The sequence below is a fragment of the Denticeps clupeoides genome, chromosome 2 (genome assembly GCF_900700375.1).
Source record: "Denticeps clupeoides chromosome 2, fDenClu1.1, whole genome shotgun sequence".
NCBI lineage: Eukaryota > Metazoa > Chordata > Actinopteri > Clupeiformes > Denticipitidae > Denticeps > Denticeps clupeoides.
In genome coordinates, this window is record NC_041708.1 from 559838 (window position 1) to 582854 (window position 23017).

General features: G+C 49.4%; 3 protein-coding genes across 3 annotated transcripts; 1 reads left to right on the forward strand and 2 right to left on the reverse strand.

The window, feature by feature from the left end:
* Positions 1-757: 757 nt before the first annotated feature.
* LOC114784240 (probable phosphatase phospho1) lies at positions 758-3242 on the reverse strand. Its single transcript, XM_028969477.1, has 2 exons — positions 3121-3242; positions 758-1789 (listed from the first exon to the last, which is right to left on the reverse strand). Exon 2 carries the CDS (start codon positions 1760-1762, stop codon positions 1010-1012), a length of 753 nt encoding a protein of 250 aa, XP_028825310.1. The 5' UTR covers positions 1763-1789; positions 3121-3242; the 3' UTR covers positions 758-1009.
* A 2740-nt stretch (positions 3243-5982) lies between these two features.
* On the forward strand, positions 5983-12596 carry LOC114783254 (uncharacterized). The gene is made up of 7 exons (XM_028968700.1): positions 5983-6245; positions 6853-6956; positions 7566-7751; positions 8748-8853; positions 8918-11136; positions 11217-11443; positions 12033-12596. Exons 1-7 carry the CDS (start codon positions 6062-6064, stop codon positions 12103-12105), a joined length of 3099 nt encoding a protein of 1032 aa, XP_028824533.1. The 5' UTR covers positions 5983-6061; the 3' UTR covers positions 12106-12596.
* A 5318-nt stretch (positions 12597-17914) lies between these two features.
* On the reverse strand, positions 17915-23011 carry LOC114784364 (synaptic vesicle membrane protein VAT-1 homolog). The gene is made up of 5 exons (XM_028969698.1): positions 22947-23011; positions 20071-20241; positions 19676-19765; positions 19361-19605; positions 17915-18420 (listed from the first exon to the last, which is right to left on the reverse strand). The coding sequence occupies exons 1-5, from the start codon at positions 23008-23010 to the stop codon at positions 18238-18240; spliced, it is 753 nt and encodes a 250-aa protein (XP_028825531.1). The 5' UTR covers position 23011; the 3' UTR covers positions 17915-18237.
* Positions 23012-23017: the final 6 nt, after the last annotated feature.

Consider the following 23017-nt stretch of genomic DNA (forward strand, 5'->3'; position numbering starts at 1 on the left):
ACGCGGGGTCTGTTCTTTGGCTGGGCGTGGTCTTATTCCAGAGGGGTGTGGCAAACAGCCATTATCTGCGGAAAGTGCTGGTGCGTGCGGGCATAGATACCGTCGACACCCATCACCGTGGGCGATGGAAAAAGAGGTTCTCATGGCAACTGGCCTCTAACGTACCTGCATGAGCGCACAGTGATAATCGTGCATCGTCCTTTACGGTCCCTGATAGCTGCAGTGCAAAACACCATTTCGTGCAACCAAATCCATCTGCATGAGTAGAGTACCGTGTTCCCTTTCATCCGATCGGAGTATTACTCTAATTACTACAACTAATTTACAGTGGGCGTGTTCACCAGCACCACTTCACACACAGTACCAGCCAAAAGTCTGGACACACCTTCTCATTCATGACCATTTACGTTGGTAGATTCTCACTGAAGGCATCAGAACTATGAATGAACACATGTGGAGTTCTGGACTTAACAAAAAGTGGAGACCTGACCTCCACAGTCACCGGACCTGAACCCAGTCCAGATGGTTTGGGGTGAGCTGGACCAACAAGTGCTAAACACCTCTGGGAACTCCTTCAAGACTGTTGGAGAAGCATTTCAGGTGACGACCTCTTGAAGCTCATCGAGAGAATGCCAAGAGTGTGTAAAGCAGTAATCAGAGCAAAGAAACTAGAATATAAAACATGTTTTCACTTATTTCACCTTTTTTTGTTAAGTACAGAACTCCACATGTGTTCATTCATAGTTTTGATGCCTTCAGTGAGAATCTACCAACGTAAATGGTCATGAAGATGAAGAAAACACGTTGAATGAGAAGGTGTCTCCAGACGTTTGGCCTGTACTGTACTTTAACTAAGCAGCTTGTCAGCTTGCACTCAGTTTGCATAGAATACAGAGAAGAACTCCGGCGCTGAGAACAACGAACGTTTTTAAACTACTAATCTGTTGGAGACATTTCTATCTTCCCGTGTACGATTTTATCCGATCGTTGACCCAGACACTCCCGGCCTTCATCTGTCCTCCACGAACTTCCTCAGGCAGTCCACCACGTCCTCCCCGCTGGCCCATGGCACGACGGAAGCCTTGAAGGCACCGGGCCGCATGTCCACCAGCATCCGGTGCATGGGAAAGTCCCTGCGGGCCAGCGCCGTGTCCTGCTCGCGCAGCACCAAGGACGGGCAGACGTCGTTGGCCCCGTCCCCGATGTAGAAGACCCTCTGGAAGTCCCCTCCCCGCTCTCGAAGGCGACGGAGCAGGTACTCCTGCAGGACGAGCTGCTTGCACATGTTCTCCGGGCACCGCGGGCAGCCGTGCGAGTGGAAGGGCAGCAGCGCCAGGCGGCCGTCGGCGTCGAAGCTGGCGGGGTTGGTGATGACCTCCAGGAAGAGCTGCCGGGCCCCGGCCCTCTGCAGCCAGGCCTCGATGAAGTACGTGTTGGCGTCGGAGAGGACCACGCACTCGAAGTCGCGGCGGTGCGAGCGCAGGAAGTCGAGCAGCGCCGGGAGGCCGGGCGTGGCCGGGATCCGCTCCACCTCCCGCCGGATGGACTCCTCGGTCACGCCCTGCTCCCACAGGTACGCCAGGATGCGCTGCATGTGCTCGTTGTAGCGGCCCGGCCGGAACGCGGCGCGGAGCCAGGCGGGGAGGGCCTGGCCCGGCGCGGCTCGGACCACCGCGTCGTCGCTGCTCTCGCTCACCATGGTCTCGTCGAAGTCGAACAGCACCAGGAAGCGAGCGCTTTGCGGCGGGGACATCTCTGCCATTTCCCCCGCGGAGCGGACGTCCTCCTGCTTTATAAAAACCGTAAAGCACTTGATCAGGCAGGAAATGAACTGGCATCTGGTTCTGGCCGCCCACCACACCGCCGCGCCTCTGGAGGGACGTGGCACGGTCAACGCGTCCCACAGACATGCGGCTGAACTTGGAGGCCAAGTTCTCCGTTTTCATGGACCCCAGACAAAAATCCATTTTTAACGCCATTCACCAGACACACTTATCCAGTAGTTACAGGGACAGTGCCCCCCAGGAGACACTCAGGGTTAAGTGTCCTGCTCAGGGACACGATGGAAGTAAGTGGGGTTTGAACCTGTGTCTTCTGGTTCATAAGCCCATATGTGACTTATATGTGACTGTGAGGCCTAGATATGAAACTAATTTGCTCCAACACAGTCTCCTGGGGACTATTAAGGGCAGCGGTGGTCTAGCGGTCAATGAAGCGGCCCCGTAATCAGAAGGTTGCCGGTTCGAACCCCCGAACTGCCACCGAGGTCCCCTTGATGAAGGTCCCGTCCCCACACACTGCTCCCCGGGCGCCTGTCATGGTGCCCACTGCTCACCAAGGGTGATGGTTAAACACAGAGGACACGTTTCACCGTGTCACAGTGTGCTGTGCTGAGCCTCAGTCACAATGACAAACACTTCCGCTTATCAGAGATACACTGATGTCACGTTGGCAGCATTTACTCACTGGCGTAGTAATATTCTCGAGTAGCCACGTGAAACATATCAGAGGTTTGACCACAGGCATTTTATTAATATAGCATAATTTTATTAATATGTAAAAAAAAAAAAATAACGCTACAGAGAAATAATTCAGTGATATATCCTTACACATAACTGGGTTATTATTACACTAAATTCGGAGTATAAGGTGTAAACATATTACTCTAACAGTGTGAATAAGGTTAACATTTCACACTGAATTGAGTCGAATTAAAATTTTACTCCGACCAAGTGTCCGTTTATTACTGCGTAATTTTATTATAAGGCTTCATGTTGAGAGTGTAAGTGGGATTTTACCCACGTGACGATATTCCAGGTTATGAATTGCAGGGAATTTGAACGTCTGCGGTTTAACTTGCCGTGAAATAACGGAACGGAACCAGAAGTTCAGTCCGGACGCATTTCTGATCCTGCGTCCTGCGCGACAATGGTGGCCGGCGGCGTGACGTCACCCGCGGCGTTATTATAGGGAGCGGGACACTGCGGCTTTTCTTCTCCTCTCCGCGGCTCCACGGGGCTTACCGCGCTGTCGCGGTGTTCGCGACACGCGTGGGACAAAAGGCAGCGCGTTTTTGTCCCGGAATTATTCACCACGGACCGCGGGGAAGCGGCGGCTTACCGGTCGGCGCGGTCCTGGCGGGGGTCCGAGCGTCCGCGACGGGACGGGACGGGAGGGCGAGGCCGGCCGGCCGGACCGAGTCCGCCCACCGAGCCCGTCAAAGGCGAGGGGGCGACCGGCGCGGTGACGTCACGGCCGCAGCGCCGGGGGAGGGGCCGCGTCTGATGGAATTCCGCACAGTTTAAACGTGAAGAAGGAGCAGAGCGCATCAGCGGGGTCCCCCTGTCTCATCCAGAGGACACAAAAACATCTTCCATTTCCATTTACTGCATTTACCAGACGCCCTTATCCAGAGCGACTTACAGTCAGTAGTGACAGGGACAGTCCCCCCCTGGAGACACTCAGGGTTAAGTGTCCTGCTCAGGGACACGATGGTAGCAAGTGGGGTTTGAACCTGGGTCTTCTGGTTCACAGTCGAGTGTGTTACCCACTAGGCTAATACCACCCTGCCACCATCTTCCTGGTCCCATCTCTCAGCACCCCTGTCTCATCCAGAGGACACCTCTTCCACAAATACGCCTTCTACATTTCACACTCAAATATCCTACTAGTATCCTAGTGGGTGAGACACTCGCCTATGAACCAGAAGACCCAGGTTCAAATCCCACTTACTACCATCGTGTCCCTGAGCAGGACACTTAACACTGAGTGTCTCCAGGGCGAGACTGTCCCTGTAACTACTGACTGTAAGTCGCTCTGGATAAGGGCGTCTGGTAAATGCTGTAAATGTAAATGTGAATATCCAGAAGCCACCTCCTCAGCGCCTTATATAATGCTGGGCTGAAGCTTTTACCGTTATTTTCATTTCACCGTCATTTTTCTTTAATTGATAAGACAAAAAAAATGAATTCTTGACAAGTGCGTCAATAAAAAAGAAGTGGTTTAAAAAAAAAACGAGCAAGGAGAAGCCGGCAGACGTTTCTTTAATTCGCTCAAATTCTTCTCTTAGACATGTTTACACCACAAGAAAGGTCAAAGGTCACGCGGTCTCCTCTATCTCTAAACACTGATAGCAAACACAGAACAGAACAGAGCGGAGAGAGAGAGACACACACACACACACACACATCGTTCGACCCCCTTTCATCACCGGACCGAGCGCCAGAACCGGCCAGTGGCGCGACCTTGTCCCTCCAGAGGTCACTTTTTAATCACGCTGCGCCAACAAAAGGCCCATTTATCAAGCGTCGCCGACGGGAGGGAGATTATCCGTCCGCCGCTAATCATGATCTCGAGTTGACTAAGAGCAGCCAAAGAGCAGCCACGCCCGGTCCAGCTGATCAGCCCTTTCTCCCGCATTGTCCTCCCGGCCATAAAGTAACGTAACCCAAGACGGCGCGGCTGTCCCACTTGGACTTGGACCCCGGCTCTCAAAATAGAGAACAGCATTTGTCAGGCGCTGAGTCAGCCACGCCACGCGGCGCATCTGCCGCCGTCCGTCGAAGGTCCAGGACGCGGAGGCCACGGGCAGACGGGAATCAATCGAGGACGGAGGACAGCGTCCACATTTTACATTTTACCTTCTTCCCGCATCCTATTCCAGCTCTCAGCAACCACAGCGCTACATAGATCTCCAATGCACTCCAGCACCTTCACTTTCAATCACTCTGTTACACATATTTTATGGGGTTTTTTTTGTTAAAGACGTAAAAGTGTAATATCTGGTTACGTTTGCGATATTTGCATATCGGTTCATTGTATACTTGCAATATTTGCAATGCTGTGGTCTGTACAGTCGCTAAAGCATCTCACTGCATATCGTACCGTGTATGACTGTGGCTGTAGAAAATAAAATTTGAAATTTATCCAGAGCGACTTACACTCAGGGTTAAGTGTGCCGCTCAGGGACACGATTGGGAGTAAGTGGGGTTTGAACCTGGGTCTTCTGGTTTATAGTGTGTTACCCGCTAGGCTACTACCCACCCTACTACCACCCTATAATCCATATACCACCGACGACGACCTTCAAATTGCACTGAAATTAAATTAAACTTAAAAAGAGTATTCTTATGGCCAAATTTTTTATTCACAAGTCTCGATTTCTAAAAATCACCCCCGTTTTCAAAATTTTTGCAAATGAAATAAATTTATTCAAGGAAGTGCTAAGTCACTGTAAAAATACTAAAGCCCAATTATTATACCAGTATATAGACAACTTAATATAAGAACTGGAAGTCCTCTTGCAAGCAACAACTATCAGTGTTTTTGTTTTTTATATTAAGTTATGTTTCTTCATTGAATGGTTTAGCTGGGTTTTTTTTGCTTGTTTGTTTGATTGTTTTTGTTTTATTGGGTCTGTCAGGAAGACAGACCATTTATTATTGTGCTATGAATGGCAAAAAAGAACATGTCTTACGTTAAAGACCGCCACGCGAAGACCGTCAAACGTAAAGAAACAACGGATTTGTAAAATAAAACTTCTTTGACGTGATACTGCAGTACCACAGTAAAGAAGCCCCATTTTACAAAACCCATGCCCGCAGCTGTGACCAATGCCTGGACAGACCCATCAAAATTTCCCCTGGAATTTTGGCTTCTAGTTTATTTTTAATATCTTGTTATGGTGATATTGTTTGTAATATTTTGTACTATCTGTGCTCAGTTTATAATGTTCTGAAGCTATTCCTTAATATGTGAAATGTGCCTTGTAATTTGTAACACTAAATAAAAGGTTAATTTTGAAAAACTTAAATAGAGTAGAGACAGAACAATGGACGCTGAAAGTTTTTAAAAACAGGACCCAGATTGGAGCTTGTCAGGCCCGTCCGTGTCGGCGGCGCGGCAGCGCCCCCTGGCGGCAGGACGCGGCGTCGCGTCGAGCCGACTACGCGGCACCTGCTTGCGTGTGACGTCACCGCGCAGGCGGGCTCTGGGACGCGCGTCCTTTCGCTTTCTGTTCCTGGCGGCGCGGACGCGGGGTCCAGGAGGACAGAAGACGGAGATGGACGAGCAGGAGAACACCGTGCTGGTGAGCCGCCTGCCCACGGACGTGTGCGAGAAGCGCCTGGCCGACAAGCTGCTGATCCACTTCTTACGCAGGAGGAACGGCGGCGGCGAGGTGGCCTCCGTGCGCGTCCCCACGGCCACCCCCGGCACGGCGCACGTCACGTTCGAGGACAGAGAAGGCAAGAAAGTGACGTGATTGTCACTTGTGAAACACAAGTGAACGCGGTGCACACAGTGAAACGTGTCCTCTGCATTTAACCATGACAGGCGCCCGGGGAGCAGTGTGTGGGGACCTCACTTCTGGGGACCTCACTTACCGGGCCGCTTCCTTAACCGCTAGGCCACCGCTGGCCCAGAAGGATGTGACAACTCTGCGTTTAGAGGGCGGCGGTTATTCGCATAATAATGCAGGGCGGGGCACAGCCTTCCAAATATGTGGCCCCCATATTGAGACACTTACTACATACTTATCTGAAAAAATATTAAGTTGCAAAGGTTTATTTGCATTAAGTCCCATATAAGGAAGCGCCAGCGGGGCAGCGGTGGCCTAGCGGTTAAGGAAGTGGCCCCGTAATCAGAAGGTTGCCGAGGTGCCACCAAGGTCCCCTTGCTGAAGGCACCGTCCCCACAAACTGCTCCCCGGGCGCCTGTCATGGTGCCCGCTGCTCACCAAGGGTGACGGTTAAATACAGAGGACACGTTTCACCGTGTCACCGTGTGATGTGACAACTAATCACTTTCACAACAGCAGCAATATTTGTGTTGTGGCCTTGCACCTTGTCACAGTGGCGCGGAGAGTGGCTGAGAGACGGAAACACGTCCTGTCAGTTGGGAACAAGGACTACGAGATCACCGTGAGCGCGCTCAGCCGAAAGCTCCATCCGGACGAGGTGAGAACGGTCCGGATTTACTCCACTCGTTTCACTTGGTGCACTGATGACTGCTCCACTGCGTTGGAGGGACGTACCGGAATTGACCGTCATGTTAGTTGTTTAAAAAGTGTTTCAAACGAGTCCAACACTAACACACACACACAAAAAAAATGTCATATGTCCAGCACCTAACAATCCCCAGCATGTTCTAATCCTGACAAGTTGGGCCTCATCAGGACTCTTAGTTTTTAACTCAAAATCTGTAGAAACTGAATGAGAATTGCTGGTGTCCAAATCTTGTACGCGGCTTTGGATAAAAGCGCCTGCCAAGTAAAGTTAAGTAAAGTAACGTTAAAGTAGAGTCAAGTTAAAGTAAAAGTAAAGTAAATTACAGTAAAGTAGAGTCAAGTTAAAGTAAAAGTAAAGTAAATTACAGTAAAGTAGAGTCAAGTTAAAGTAAAAGTAAAGTAAATTACAGTAAAGTAGAGTCAAGTTAAAGTAAAGTAAAGTAAATTACAGTAAAGTAGAGTCAAGTAAAGTAAATCAAACTAAATTACAGTAAAGTAGAGTCAAGTAAAATAGTAAAGTAAAGTAAAGTAAAGTAAATGTGGGCTTGTTCTGTCTCAGATCTTCCCGCTGACCAGCGTCGTCGTGGACTACGGCAAACTGCCGGGAGGCCAGGAGTCCATTTCCTGTCTGCAGCCAGCGTTCCCGGACGTGCTCTTCGCGTTTGACGGCGAGGCCGCGCTCTGCACCCTGCGAGGTTGCTACTCGGGGGTCCAGGCGCTGACCCGCCGCGTCCTGGACGCGCAGGTAGGACGTGCGCCGCGTCCTGGACGCGCAGGTAGGACGTGCGCCGCGTTTGACGGCGAGGCCACGCCTGGACCCTGCGAGGTTGCTACTCGGGGGTCCAGGCGCTGACCCGCCGCGTCCTGGACGCGCAGGTAGGACGTGCGCCGCGTCCTGGACGCGCAGGTAGGACGTGCGCCGCGTTTGACGGCGAGGCCACGCCTGGACCCTGCGAGGTTGCTACTCGGGGGTCCAGACGCTGTCCCGCCGCGTCCTGGACGCGCAGGTAGGACGTGCGCCGCGTCCTGGACGCGCAGGTAGGACGTGCGCCGCGTTTGACGGCGAGGCCACGCCTGGACCCTGCGAGGTTGCTACTCGGGGGGTCCAGGCGCTGACCCGCCGCGTCCTGGACGCGCAGGTAGGACGTGCGCCGCGTCCTGGACGCGCAGGTAGGACGTGCGCCGCGTTTGACGGCGAGGCCACGCCTGGACCCTGGCGAGGTTGCTACTCGGGGGTCCAGACGCTGTCCCGCCGCGTCCTGGACGCGCAGGTAGGACGTGCGCCGCGTCCTGGACGCGCAGGTAGGACGTGCGCCGCGTTTGACGGCGAGGCCACGCCTGGACCCTGCGAGGTTGCTACTCGGGGGTCCAGACGCTGTCCCGCCGCGTCCTGGACGCGCAGGTAGGACGTGCGGCGCGTCCTGGACGCGCAGGTAGGACGTGCGGCGCGTCCTGGACGCACAGGTAGGACGTGCGCCGCGTTTGACGGCGAGGCCACGCCTGGACCCTGCGAGGTTGCTACTCGGGGGTCCAGACGCTGTCCCGCCGCGTCCTGGACGCGCAGGTAGGACGTGCGCCGCGTCCTGGACGCGCAGGTAGGACGTGCGCCGCGTCCTGGACGCGCAGGTAGGACGTGCGGCGCGTCCTGGACGCGCAGGTAGGACGTGCGTTGCGTCCTGGACGCATGTCTGTGTGTCGAGAGCACACTGAGCCGTAACTCGCCTGTGATTCTGAAATGCAGAGCGCGTCGGAGAAGCCGGAAGACCCGCCCGCAGAGAGGACCGAGGTGTCCCGGCCGCACCGCGGCGGCGAAGACGGGGAGGTGGAGCCACCCGGACACGTCGGAGGTAAAAACGTTACACGACACACAGTCGAGCCGCCACCGCAGTACAGATGTGCTTCTTCTCACAGCCGCCAGCCAGGAGGAATATTACCACCTCAGCCGGGAGCCGGACGCGAGGGACACGAGGGACACGAGGGACCAGCTCAACGAGGACGACTGCTGCTTGGTCATCGACTCCGACGTCTTCTCGTACCTGCGCAGGCACTCCTCCGAGGAGTACGAGGACATCCTCCACCGACACGCCGTGGACGTCTTGGACGTCGTGACCGAGGACGTCACCGCTCTGTATTTACGGCCGAAGGCGGGGTGCGGTGGGCGGAGCCTGCGGGCGGCGCTGGAGGAGCTGACCTCCCTCCACTTGGAGAAGGAGGCGCGGCTGCGCAAGGAGCGCGTGGAGAAAAGCAGCATGGCCGCTGGAGGCCTGGAGCCGGCGCTGGAGATGTTGGGTCAGAGCCTGCCGGAGGTGATGGTCACTGAAGACGACCGTCACGTCTATTTGATCGGGAGTGGCGGCGATGTCGCGGAGGCCAAGCGGCGTCTGCTGGACGGGGTGGCAGCGGAGTTTGGTGACGAGAAGAAGAAGAGTTCCGCGTTGGCTCTGTCGGGCACCAAAATGACGGGGCTTGAAGATGCTCCGCCCACAGACGACCCCCGGCGTGGCCTGGACCAACCTTTTAAATCTCACAGGTCCAGTGCTAGCACCAAATCGCTCAAAATCGCAGCAAATTTCTCTGAAGGCCTCAGGGGTTTTCACCCCAGCCAAGAGGTGCACCTTGCAGATGAGAACGTTCCGGGTTATCACCAGACGCACTCTCTTCCCATCATCAAACCAGCGCTGAAAGACGTTGCGCCAAACGCCACAAGTGAGGATACGCTGTTCAAAAAGGCTTCTCACGGTCTGGGGACCAATCATCTCAGCGGTAAGGTTCCAAGTGGGTCAGACACCAGTGAGGGTGGACACTCTTTCACAATGGAGACAAGGTTTTCCTGGCTGAATCTGAAAGACATCCAGGCGCCTAAAGAAACAGATGAAGACTCACTCTTCAGGAGGCCTGGACCTCATGGTTCCACACTGGATGGGATCAGGGTACCTCCAAATCTCTTGGCAAGTGAGGCCTCTGCCCGTCCCACCGTCTCTTCTTTCAGTCTTAACGTTGCCAGGAAGAAACCAGCGTGTCCAGCTCTGAAGCGGACCAGCAGCTTTTCGGGCGGGGCCAAGAGTGGCCGAAATGATCCGAAGAACAATGCCGCTGGCTCCTCTTCACCACCAAGGAGGGCTTCCTTTTCCCTTGACCAGCAATCCAGCAAATCTGCTCAACGTCCAGCATCTGAGGAGGCCTACAGCGTTGTCCTACTTGTTCCTGTAGACATCTGGGCATACATCAAGGATGTCTACAAGGTTCAAGTTGAGGACGTGACTTCTGACTTGCAGTTTAAAGAGGTCGAGTCGGACACAACGGTCAACCTGCACCTGAAGGGCGCCGACCTCAAAAACGTTGAAGCTTCTCAGAAAGCTCTCCAAAAGCTCATCAGCGTGACGACAGTTGACTTTGTCAAACTCGGAGTGCCACTGGACGCACTTGGCCTGTCCGATCCCACGGACGAGGGTCTGGTGGACATCTGTCTGATGTTGAAGGAGCACGCGAAGAAAGTGCGAATCTGTTGCGGCGGTGAGAGCGTCTTCATCTCAGGCCCCAAGCTATGGAGTGAAAAGGTGAAGACGGTCCTCATTCAGGAGACAAATAACAGGAGAACGATGGCAAAGAAGGACACCAGGTTCTCGACTGCAGATGGAGGACAAGCTTTGAGTCGAGTAGAGCGGGAAAAGAAGGACGCGCGCCGAAGCTCAGTTCCAGATGTCCCACGGAGCGGCGATGGCCTGAGAGGAGACCAAGCTCGGCAGCTGCTGGGTGTGGACCAAGACCAAGAACCCCCCTTGACCACGGACAGAAAGGGAACCATGGAGATAAAGTCCTGTGGACAACGCGAAATGGGCGGAGCCGCGGATAAACCACGAAGATCCACAGTCCACAGCGTGGACGCAGACGGCTCTGGAGAGTCGTTAGAAGGGACAAAGACGAGTGACAAGAAAGGCGGCGGCCCGCCCGCAAGTTGTGTGTGTGGGGTCGACGGGGACGCCGTCTCCAGGCTGGCCTCCACGCCAGACAGGGGTCCCCCCGGCATCAGGGGCAGCGTGAGGTTCTCCGAATTGTCCCTGAGCCTCCCGGGACACGCCAAGGACACCCTGATCAAGATCACGTACACCGTCCCAGACGGCGTGCAGGCGGTAAGGGACCTTTCTTCCGCTGTCCCTCCGGCAACGAACAGGACGGTCACGCCCGCGTCCTCTCTCTCTCTCTCTTTCAGCCGGACCACCCCTGTCCCGGGGCGCCGTTCCGGGGCGGCGACTTCGACGCCTTCCTGCCGCGGAACGACACGACGCTGCGAATGCTGCCGTACCTGCAGAGGGCCTTCAGCCAGGGCCTGACCTTCACGGTGAAGGCAGCCGAGCCGGGGCCACGAGGGCCCGCAGAGCACCGCGTCGCGTGGGGACGCATCCCTCACAAGACCAAGACGAGCGGAGGGAAGTCGGGGTGAGTTCCTCCACATTCCCGGACGTTCCGGAAAATAAAAACGCCGCTTTATACGTGCGTGGAAGACGTAGGGCGGTGGTAGCCTAGCAGGTAACACACTCGCCCCTGAACCAGAAGACCCGGGTTCAAACCCCACTTACTACCATCGTGTCCCTGAACAAGACACTTAACCCTGAGTGTCTCCAGGGGGGGACTGTCCCTGTAACTACTGGGTGGTAGCCTAGCAGGTAACACACTCGCCCCTGAACCAGAAGACCCGGGTTCAAACCCCACTTACTACCATCGTGTCCCTGAGCAGGACACTTAACCCTGAGTGTATCCAGGGGGGGACTGTCCCTGTAACTACAGAGTGGTAGTAGCCTAGTGGGGTAACACACTTGTCTATGAACCAGAAGACGCAGGTTCAAACCCCACTTACTACCATCGTGTCCCTGAGCAGGACACTTAACCCTGAGTGTCTCCAGGGGGGACTGTCCCTGTAACTACTGGATAAGGGCGTCTGGTGAATGCCGTAAATGTAAAAGTTCTACGCGGTTTTATACGTTTCAGCGGTCACGCGCTCACAAACGATCCCGCTTCTTTCCCGCAGAAACGGCTTCCCGGACGCAGGGTTCCTCAAGCAGCTGGCCAGGGCGCTGGAGCCGGTGGGCTTCCGAGAGTGACGGACCGTCCCGGCTCCCGGGATCCACTTCTGTAAAGAGCGCTCCCTTCGGCATGATCTCCGTTCCGAGGAGTTTTCTCTTAGAAGATGAAGTGGAGTTTGAGTGAAGTTACGAGCGCTGCATTTAATATGTAAACATGTAGACTGTAGTCTGGACCATTTAGAGTCTACAGCTGGTTGCAGAAAAGGAACTCCTGATTTCTTCCTCTTGTAATTTGTTCTTATTTACCAGACGTCCTTATCCAGAGCGACTTACAGTCAGTGGAGACACTCAGGGTTAAGTGTCCTGCTCAGGGACACGATGGTAGTAAGTGGGATTTGAACCTGGGTCTTCTGGTTCGTAGGCGAGTGTGTTACCCGTGCCCTAAAATTCTACAGAATCTGTAATAATTTAGTTTCAACAATATTTTTTATTGATTTTAAACAGGGATATAACAGGGTAAACATGTAATGTTTCAATATACTGTAAATTATATATTTTATAACCCTATAGCACCCCCCTCCCTTCCCTGACTCCAAGCCAGCTTTACATGTGCAATAAAGGTTAGGTGCCAGGCATTTTAAAGAGAAAAAAGGACTATGGAGCTGGAAGTTTTTTTGGTCCTGTATGCAAAAGAAACAACAAAAGAAAAACTAAAAGAAAACAGACAAACAATTAAATAAGAAGGGAATCAAACTATAAATGTATATGAAAAAAACGAAGGAAGGGCCCCCACACCTGTTGAAATTTCAAGTCTGAATAACGGATTGAGTAGTGGATCTTCTCCAGGGACAAGCAGGACATAACATCTCTGAGCCACAGGGCGTGAGTGGGTGACGTGGAATCCTTCCACTTGAATAGAAGAGAACGCCTGGCCAGGAGGGTCGCAAAAGATAACAAACGCTGTTTAGCTGGAGTTAGACGCTAATCTTCCTCTTTAATGATACCAAAAAGAGCGATCAGAGGGTCTGGTTCAAGGTTGCATTTCAGTATGTACGACAAGGTTTTAAAAACGTCCCTCCAGAATTTTTCCAAATTCGGGCATGTCCAATACATGTGAATAAGAGACGCCTCTCCGCTTTTACATTTATCACAGCTAGGATCAATGTCTGGGTAGAAACGAGAGAGTTTAAGTTTGGACAAATGAGCCCTGTGTACAACCTTAAACTGTAATAAAGAGTGGCGGGCACATAAGGACGTTGAATTGACAAGCCTAAGAATTGAATTCCAAGTATCATCTGAGAGGGACAAATTTAAATCTTTCTCCCAAGCAGTTTTAATTTTACACAAAGGGGTGTAACTCAAACCCATCAATCCACCGTAAATAGTGGATATTAGGCCTCTATGCAGCGGAATCAGACAGAGGAGATTATCTAGGATGTTTACAGCAGGAGCCTCAGGGAAATTTGGTATTGAAGAGCCAATGAAGTGTCTTACTTGCAGGTATCTGAAAAAATGGGAATTGGGTAGGTTAAACCTTTCAAAAAGCTGTTCAAACGATGCAAACCTGTGGTCAACAAACAGATCTTTGCAAAGCTGGATGCCCTTATTGTACCATTCCTGAAACACTGAATCATGTAGAGAAGGTTGGAAGAGATGGTTAGAGACGATAGGGCTGGACAGAGAGAAGCCCAGAAGACCATTGTGCTTTCTGAACTGAGCCCATACTCTCAAGGTATGCCTAATAACTGAATTATTGATTGATTTAATTGAGGAGATGGGTAGTGCAGATCCAAGGAGTGCAGAGACAGAGAGATTTTTTACCGACTTTATCTCCATTTCCACCCAGGCAGGACGATTAGGTTGATTATGAAAATATGCCCAGAAGATGACAGATCGAATGTTTGCTGCCCAGTAGTAAGAATGAAAATTAAGCAGAGCCAAGCCGCTGTCTCTTTTAGATCTTTGAAGAAAAGGACTTATTCAATCGTGCATGTTTACCTTTCCAAAGGTAAGAAGATATAATCGAATCTAAAGCACCAAAGTAAGATTTGGGAATGAAAACAGGTACAGACTGGAAAAGATATAAACATTTAGGAAGAGTACTCATTTTAACGGCATTAATACGTCCCACCAGGGACATGGACAGTGGTGACCATTGTCCCAAATCCTTTTTTGTTTGGCTCAACAACCTAATGAAATTTTCTTTAAAAAGGTGTTTATGTTTCCTTGTAATTGTAATGCCGAGATAGGTAAACTGATTTTTCACTATTTTAAAAGGAAAATTGTGCATATCAGTTGTTAGTGCTATATTATTTAGGAGAAAGAGTTCGCTTTTGTGCAAATTCAGCTTATATCCTGAAAAATAGCTGAATTTATTGAGCAATGACAGCACAGGTGGTAGGGAGGAGATTGGACTTGATATAAAAAGTAGAAGGTCATCTGCATAAAGGGAGACTTTATGTTCTTCTCCCTGCCTCCAGATCCCAGATATATCCTTACACTTGCGGAATGCAATTGAGTGGCTCAATGGCAAGATTAAAGAGTAATGGGCTAAGAGGACAGCCCTGACGGGTTCCCCGCTGAAGGCCGAATGGTTGAGACTGCTGAGCATTTGTCAGAACTGAGGCAATGGGGCTTAAGTATAATAATTTAACCCAAGTGATAAAACTTGGGCCGAAATTGAATTTTCCTAAAGCCCTAAATAAATACTCCCATTCCACACGATCAAAAGCCTTTTCAGCATCCAAAGACAGGACACACTCAGGGATCCCCTCTGATGGTGTGTACAGGATATCCATAAGGCGTCGAATGTTAAAATAAGAATAGCGGTGTTTTGACAAAACCGGTCTGGTCCTCAGACATAATTGAGGGTAGAAACATTCTCTAATCTGCGAGCCAAGACTTGAGCAAGGATTTTAACATCCACATTGAGAAGAGAGATTGGTCTATATGAAGAGCACTCTGTTGGGTCTTTATCTCTCTTTACTATGAGGGTGATGCGAGCCTCATTAAATGACGCGGGCAGCTTACCTTGCTTAAAAGATTCAGATAGAACCAAAGATAGTTGTGGTGCAAGGTATGAGGAGAATGATTTAAAAAACTCTGCAGGGAACCCATCAGGACCCGGGGATTTACCAGATTGTAATAATGAGATAGCTGAAATGATTTCCTCTTGTGATATAGGCCCTTCTAATCTTAACCTAGAATCAGGGGACAATGTTGGGATATCTAGTTGAGTCAAGAAATTCTCAACTGAATTATGGCCCTTTGGGTACTCAGAAGTATATAATAGAGAATAGAAATTCCTGAATGCATCCTTAATTTTAGAATGATCGGTAGTAATGGTACCATCCTCCATTCGAATTTTTGTAATGTGTTGCTGTGCTCTAAATCCTCTTAACTGACTAGCTAACAGTTTCCCAGATTTGTCACCATGAATGTAAAATTGGCTCCGATTCTTTAATAATTGGCGTTCGATTACATGTGTTGAGATAAGTTCAAACTTACTTTGCAATTCTACACGTTTTTTATACAGATCAGGGTTTTTAAATAGAGCATACTGCCGATCAATTTCTTTCATTTGGTTGGTCAGATCTTTTCGCTCTTTATATGCCTTCCTTTTCATATTTGCAGTATATGAAATATCTGTCCCCTTAGGTAGGCTTTCAGAGCATCCAAACAACTAAACATGACACTTCAGGTGTTTCATTTGTATTTAAGAAAAAAAAAACTATCTGGTCTTCCATAAATTTAACAAAATCGTCCTCCATCAGTAGCGATGAATTAAAACGCCAATGTTTGTTAATCTGAGGGAGATTGGGGAGCTTTTTGGACATAATTACTGGAGCATGATTCGATATCACAATGCTCTGATAGGCACAAGAATTAACCATTGGGATCAACTGATTATCTACAAAGAAGTAATCAATTCTGGAAAAGGTATGATGAACATGTGAGAAAAAGGAGTACTCTCTCTTTTTTGGATTAAGGAAGCGCCATATGTCAGAAATACCAAAGCTACAAAGGTAGGACTGAAGTAGCGTGGCAGATTTACTCAGAGGTATAAGATTGGGAGATGACCTGTCAAGTGATGGGTCTAAACAGCAATTAAAGTCTCCTCCTAATATGAGAGAGTATGAGCTCAGATCTGGTAGAGCAGAGAAAAATTTCAAAGAAAGAGACATCATCATAATTGGGGCATATAAATTAGCCAGCACTACATTAGTATTAAATAACTTCCCTGGAACAATGATATAACAACCATATGTATCAGCAATAATGTTGTGATGCTCAAAGGAGATGTTTGGATTAATGAGGATTGAGACACCCCTCGCTTTGGCCTGAAAGGTAGAGTGGTAGTGCTGCCCCCCCCCCCAACGCGACATAAGACGAGAATTATCAGAACTGCGAATGTGAGTTTCTTGTAGAAATGCGATTGCAGTGTTAAGTTGTTTAAGGTGTGAGAGCACCTTCCTTCTCTTGACCGGATGGTTTAAACCCTTAACATTCCAGCTCACAAAGTTTAAAGAGCTATTCATTCTCCCCGAGAGGAGATGCAGGCAGATAGACACAGATAATAATGAAATGCCTGGCGTCAGTCTTAAAACAGAAGTGTATAACACAGAGCAACATATTGAACATACACCATGTACACTGAACTAGTACAATGCTGGCTTTGGAGATGGTCCTCTACTTGGACTTGAATTTGGTCCAGTTTACTTTCCAGTAAACTAAATGATGATTTAAATTCAGCCGCTAACGCTTCGCGGTGTTTATCTAACAGCTCAGAGATGGTCTCGACTGTTAGCGCGGTCGCAGGGTCGTCCTTTTTCCCCGGTTTTAACACTCCTGGTAGCCATTATAAATTAAAAGTAGATCGCCGTGGGGTAGAGTATAAAGTTATTGTAAATTAAAGATTTAATTTAACATTTAAAGACGAGTAGGGGAGTAAAGAAACCAAAAATTGGCGGAGCACCTAACTCACACGTCTACTCCATGTGTCCAGAATCTGTAATAATTTGATGTTCCTCACGTATGAATTTGGTTAAGATCTGGTTCACCGGGAATGAAGTACAGAGAGGTTTTTTTTTTTTTTTAAATGCACTTTATTCATTTCAGCTCATGGGTACAAGACCACGTGAAGACAATCACGGCTCGCGGTTCATTAAGACAGCGCTCGGGTACCACGGATCACAGAAGCGGCACAAAAATCCACACTTTACCGACAACAAACATCCGACGAGCCGATCCACCTTTCCTGCCAAATCCACGCCGGGATTTGGCTCGTCCCGAGGCGGCCTCGGGGAAAACAGAGCTACAAATCAAGCGAGATGTCATTTGAAAAGAGCGAAACGAAAAAACAATAAAATGCAAACACAAGACTCTCCTCCCCGGAATCTCATCCCTCCGTTGTGCGACAGACGGACGGAGCGCCGAGATCCGAGCGTGGGGCGGGGCTGGTGCAGGAGGCCTTTTCTGGGCCGCAGCTGCAGAAGACGCGCTCCAGCTGGACCTCCGGACCGCCGTGCACACGATGCAGGTGAAGCCTACTGGACGAGAATTTGGCACAGCGAGAGGGACACCGGGGCGTGGCACCGTGGTTGGTCTGGAGAGGAGGAGATCAGGCCTCACCATCGCACATCGCAGTAATACACAGTTGGCATCAAGGCATAGTGGGTGGTTTGGCAACTTTGGCACGCTCGCAACACCCCAAACCACGAAAAAGGTCACACAACGAAGGTCACAAAAAAAACGGCCAGGAGAGGAGGACCAGAAGGGCTGGAACCCGCGGCTGGGTTGGAAGCCGGAAGCAGGCGTTGCCGTACAAGGTTTTTAAAATGAATCGCAGACAACGGGCCTTGCCGGCTCTGCAAGGCGGGCAACGCGTCGCATGTTTCTCTACGTGCTGCTGCAACGGCGCCGCGGCGGTGGAAGTGACCATTTAAAAAACCAAAACAAATGAATAAATGATCTGGTGACTACGAGTCTCTGGCAAAGACAGAAGTGTGAGTAGAAGGTTCTAGTAGACGTGTAATCATGCCGATTTCCTGAACTGGGACTTGTTAGGGAAGGACTAGTGGCCACATGCGGAACTGCACGGAGTAGAATTTTTAAAAATTAAAGCCTGTTTGCACAAAGAAAACCCCCGATTTTTTTTTTTCCCTTTTTCTTTCACGCATGACATCACGCATGGCACAGTGACGCCCCACCCTAACTCTCCTCCGGCTTTACGGCGTCTTCCTGCTTCGCCTCCTCCTTGGGATCCTCGTTTTTCTGATCCTCCTCGTTCTTGTCATCTTTTTGGCTCTCCTTCTGGTCCTCCTCAGGCTTGGGCTCGGGAAGCAGGACCACCTTCCCGATGTTGTGCCTCTCCTGCATCCTGCTCATGCATCGCTCACCTAAGAGAAAAAACACACACAAATAAGTATGAAATATGCATGTAAAAAAGTTAATTTTTTTTTTTTTTTTTATTATTGTTTTATTAACAGGGTTTTTTGTAGTGAAATATGATATTTTTTAACTGCCAGCTTCACTTCCTTCCTGGACCCAGCCTCTACAGACTCTGTTTCATTTACAACAGGAAGGAAATCAAACGAACTCCCACCGTGGCAATGCAGTGCTAACAGTGACCTTCACCTAGCAACCACCGACGGCACGCTTATCTGTGATGGGGAGGGGGGTGTTTACTGAGGTCGAAACCGGAGCTCAGCACTCGGAGGAGGTACGGCACGAAAACACAGACGTGCCAAAATATCTGAGCAGAACAGCAATGGCGCATTTCTACCCTGCGTGTCCGAATAGCTGATGGGGGCGTGTCTGCGGACCTGCATGCGGATGCATACGTGCAATGGAAAGGAAAGGAGACATCGGAAGATGGGGTTCATCCACGCCATCAATCGCAGTAGATATGATGTGTATGGGTGAACAGATGGAAACCTAAAGTTGTTTTAATGCGGTGATGATTATCAAATTTTATTTGTCACGTACACAGTCCAATACACGGTATGATAGTGCAGTGAGATGCTTTAGCGACAGGTACAGACCACAATATTGCAAATATTGCAAGAGATACAGTGAACCAATATGCAAATATAACCAAATATTACACTTTTATGTCTTTCACATAAAACATAAAATATGTGTAATAGGTAGGGTGAAGGTGTGCAAATGAGTAAAAAGTAAAAAGGTATTCTGGGGGGCTTGAGTCCAGAAGTGGTCCAGAAGCTATTACTGCATACATAGTGTATTTTGTTTAAAAATGCAATGCAGGTCTACCAAATCCTGGTCTGTAATGCAGGATCAGATAGGGTCAGGCGTGCAGAAGCCCACAGGCACTGACCTGCTCGAAGTGGTAGGTGGAGTCGATGCGGGGCTTGATCTTGCCCTGGGCGTACAGCTCCAGCAGGACGTTCATCACCTGAGCCGTGAGGTCGAAGTCGTCCAGGTAGCCCAGGTGGAAGCCACACACGGCCTTGTTGGCGTGCATCAGGCTGAGGGCGTTGATGGAGAACTGGTTGTACCAGGTCTTCGCCACGGCCAGCAGGTTCTTCTTCTGTCCGCTCAACCTGTTAGCAGAACCTAGAGGCACGTGAAATGTATTATTACGTATTAGGACCCACCCGCAGGCGACATGGTTCGCCGTACCTACCATACATGATGAGGGTGCCCATGGGCTTCAACAGATTAAAGCCTTTCTGGGTATCAGAACCGCCCAAAGGATCAAGCACTACATCTACCCCTGGAGGACAGAGAAGAACACCACAACGTTTGCACAATTCGATTGATGGGTTTAAACGGAAGTTGGAGTTCAGATGACTCTCTACCCTACAATAGTACAATCACCAAAGACAAGCGTGTCTTATTGTATTTCGATTGAGGTGCTCCACACCCTGGCACAGGTTCCCCATGTGGATAAAAGCCCTCCTCTCTAATTAGAAGCATCTTCTTCTGCATTTTATGTATTTACTTTGAACAAGGTGCCCTGACTCAGCAGATCGACGCCCCGTAAACCTTGACCTTGGACTTTTTCTGGCAGCTCCCCACCTTTGGGACTGATCTTACGGATCTCCTCAACATAATCCGTGGTGCGGTAGTCGATGGGATGCGTGACTCCGCCCTCCTTAATGGCCTCGTGTTTGCTGGCCGAAGCTGTGCCAAAAACTGTGACGTCCTTCACCGTCTGACACAGCTGGGTGGCAGCAATGCCAACTCCACCTGGTCAAATCAAACGAACACGTCATCAAAATACATTTAATACGTTCAACAAATCATACGGAAAGGTTGGGTGCTACAGACCCAACTAATACGATGGAAATGTATTTCATTTCGGTTAGCAGACTGAAGTGAGACTGAACAGCCGCTCTCATTTTACTCGGTTGGTAATCTTGGAGAAAATATATTGTCGCTTCGTGTACTCGTAATACGAATCACATCATTTTGCATTCATGTAATCGCATGATGTAGGACAACACTGTCCCCTCCTCAGCAGGCTATTCCTGGTCCCATAATGTCAGAGACATTCAGGTTTTGGCCGCCCGGCCGGTTTCGCAAACTCCGATCTCGGGATTCCCTGTAAAACATGCGAGTGACACGAGAGTTAAGGCTTCGTACACATGAACGTCTGAAGCAGGTGTGTTTTCGGAATTCCACACGAATGTCTGGATGCATCGATTGGGATTAATCTCAACACCCCAACACGTCTTCTGCTTTAGCAGGTGCAGTTTGTTAAAGGAGCTCTAGAGACCTTTATCTTGCTCGCTTCCTTTACGAAGTGTGAACAGAGACCACACACCCTCAACAAGCTACGAAAACGGACCATTTCCCGCAACTCATGCTTATTACCAGACCCTTAAAAGTTACTCTAATGCAGACGGGCGACTTTCAACTCTTTAAATGTCGTTCCACCTTATTACAAAGTGGTGTGACCAGCGGCCACCTCAACAACCCGGCCTTGGGACCGCGGGAGCGGACATGAAGGAGGCCGCGGCGGGCGTGTCACAATAACGAGTTCCCCAGTGAGCATTAGTCAGAGTGCGCCTGTGGTCAGTGTGGCTTCCTCACAGATCATCTCACGAAGCAGACCTCGATGAACATGCCCACCTCCAAACGTCATCGGGCCGTCACAAAATATTTCAGCAAGCAGATGTACTTCTTGTAAGTTTTATGTTTATTCCGGTACCAACAGTAATAGGCCTCGGGCTGCACAATTATGGCCAAAATGATAATCACGATTATTTTTATCAATGTTGTAAATATTTATTTGAATTTAAGATGAACATCCATTTACCTTCTTGTTTGGAAAAAAAGAACAATAGACAGGGCAGGTCCATAAACACATAACTATATAATACAGGGTGGGCCATTTATATGAATGGTTGGTGACATTGAACACATTTTATAAATGGTCAGAAACTTGTAAATAACACCTGAAAGGATAAAGTTACGTTAAAACCAAGCACACCATTGTTTTTCTTGTGAAATTAACAATAAATTTGATATGTCACATGACCCTCTTCCTATTGAAAAAACAAAAGTTGCATCCAAGATGGCCGACTTCAAAATGGCCACTATGGTCACCACCCATCTTGAAAGGTTTGCCCCCTCACATATACTAATGTGCCACAAACAGGACGTTAATATCACCAACCATTCCCATTTTATTAAGGTGGATCCATATAAATGGACCACCCTGTATATAGCGGGGTCAGAACAGAAGCTGGACCTTTACAATGGGGTGATGCTCTGCCCTGTAACATGAATAACGTTATTTGTCAAACACAAAATTTTATAAGATAAAATCTCACTTATGAAATGTTACACATTGATTTTTCGTTGGCTTGTTATTATTTAAATGTAAATATCGCTGACGATCATCTTCGTTTCATCGATTAATCGTGCAGCCTGAATACGCCCGCTTCACATAGAACCAGGACAGAGCTGTTCCTCCATCTGGCATCATTTCACAGTTCATCAGCAGCTTTTAAAACAGATGGAGAAATGGATGCAGCAAAACACGAGACATTGTACAATGAATTGCTTCAATCGGCGGAAAAGCAAGGCCTGGGAGGACGTCTGCCAAAGCAATAATTGGAATGGACCAAGACGGGGGAGAATGTCTGATGGTCAATCCTGCCTGAGCTTTATAAAGTATTCTTGCACCTTCCAAAACCCTTGACGCTCCACATCTACTGCAAAATCATAGTTTTGTTACAACTGTGTGTCTCAAGCTGATGAAAGAAAAACTCTGAACCGTGTCACGTTACGGCATAAAAATGTACAAATAAAATATTGCGCCAACCGACAATTGATATACAATACAGGCCAAAATGTGGACACCTTTTCATTCAACGTGTTTTCTTTATCTTCAGGACCATTTGCGTTGGTAGATTCTCACTGAAGGCATCAAAACTATGAATGAACACATGTGGAGTTCTGGACTTAACAAAAAGTGGAGACCTGACCTCCACAGTCACCGGACCTGAACCCAATCCAGATGGTTTGGGGTGAGCTGGACCAACAAGTGCTAAACACCTCTGGGAACTCCTTCAAGACTGTTGGAGAAGCATTTCAGGAGACGACCTCTTGAAGCTCATCGAGAGAATGCCAAGAGTGTGTAAAGCAGTAATCAGAGCAAAGAAACTAGAATATAAAACATGTTTTCACTTATTTCACCTTTTTTTGTTAAGTCCAGAACTCCACATGTGTTCATTCATAGTTTTGATGCCTTCAGTGAGAATCTACCAACGTAAATGGTCATGAAGATAAAGAAGACACGTTGAATGAGAAGGTGTTTAGACTTTTGGCCTGTACTGTATATATATATCAGCAGGAAGTGAGTTGCAGCTTGGCAGGGTCAGGCTGCTGCGGCGTTCTCGCTTTACGGACTGCCAGGAGTTTTGGCGCTGTGGAGCAACCCTTACCTGCGGCCATGTGCACCAGCACGCTCTGCGCGGCTCTGACGTTGGCCATGTGGAACAGCATCATGTGGGCG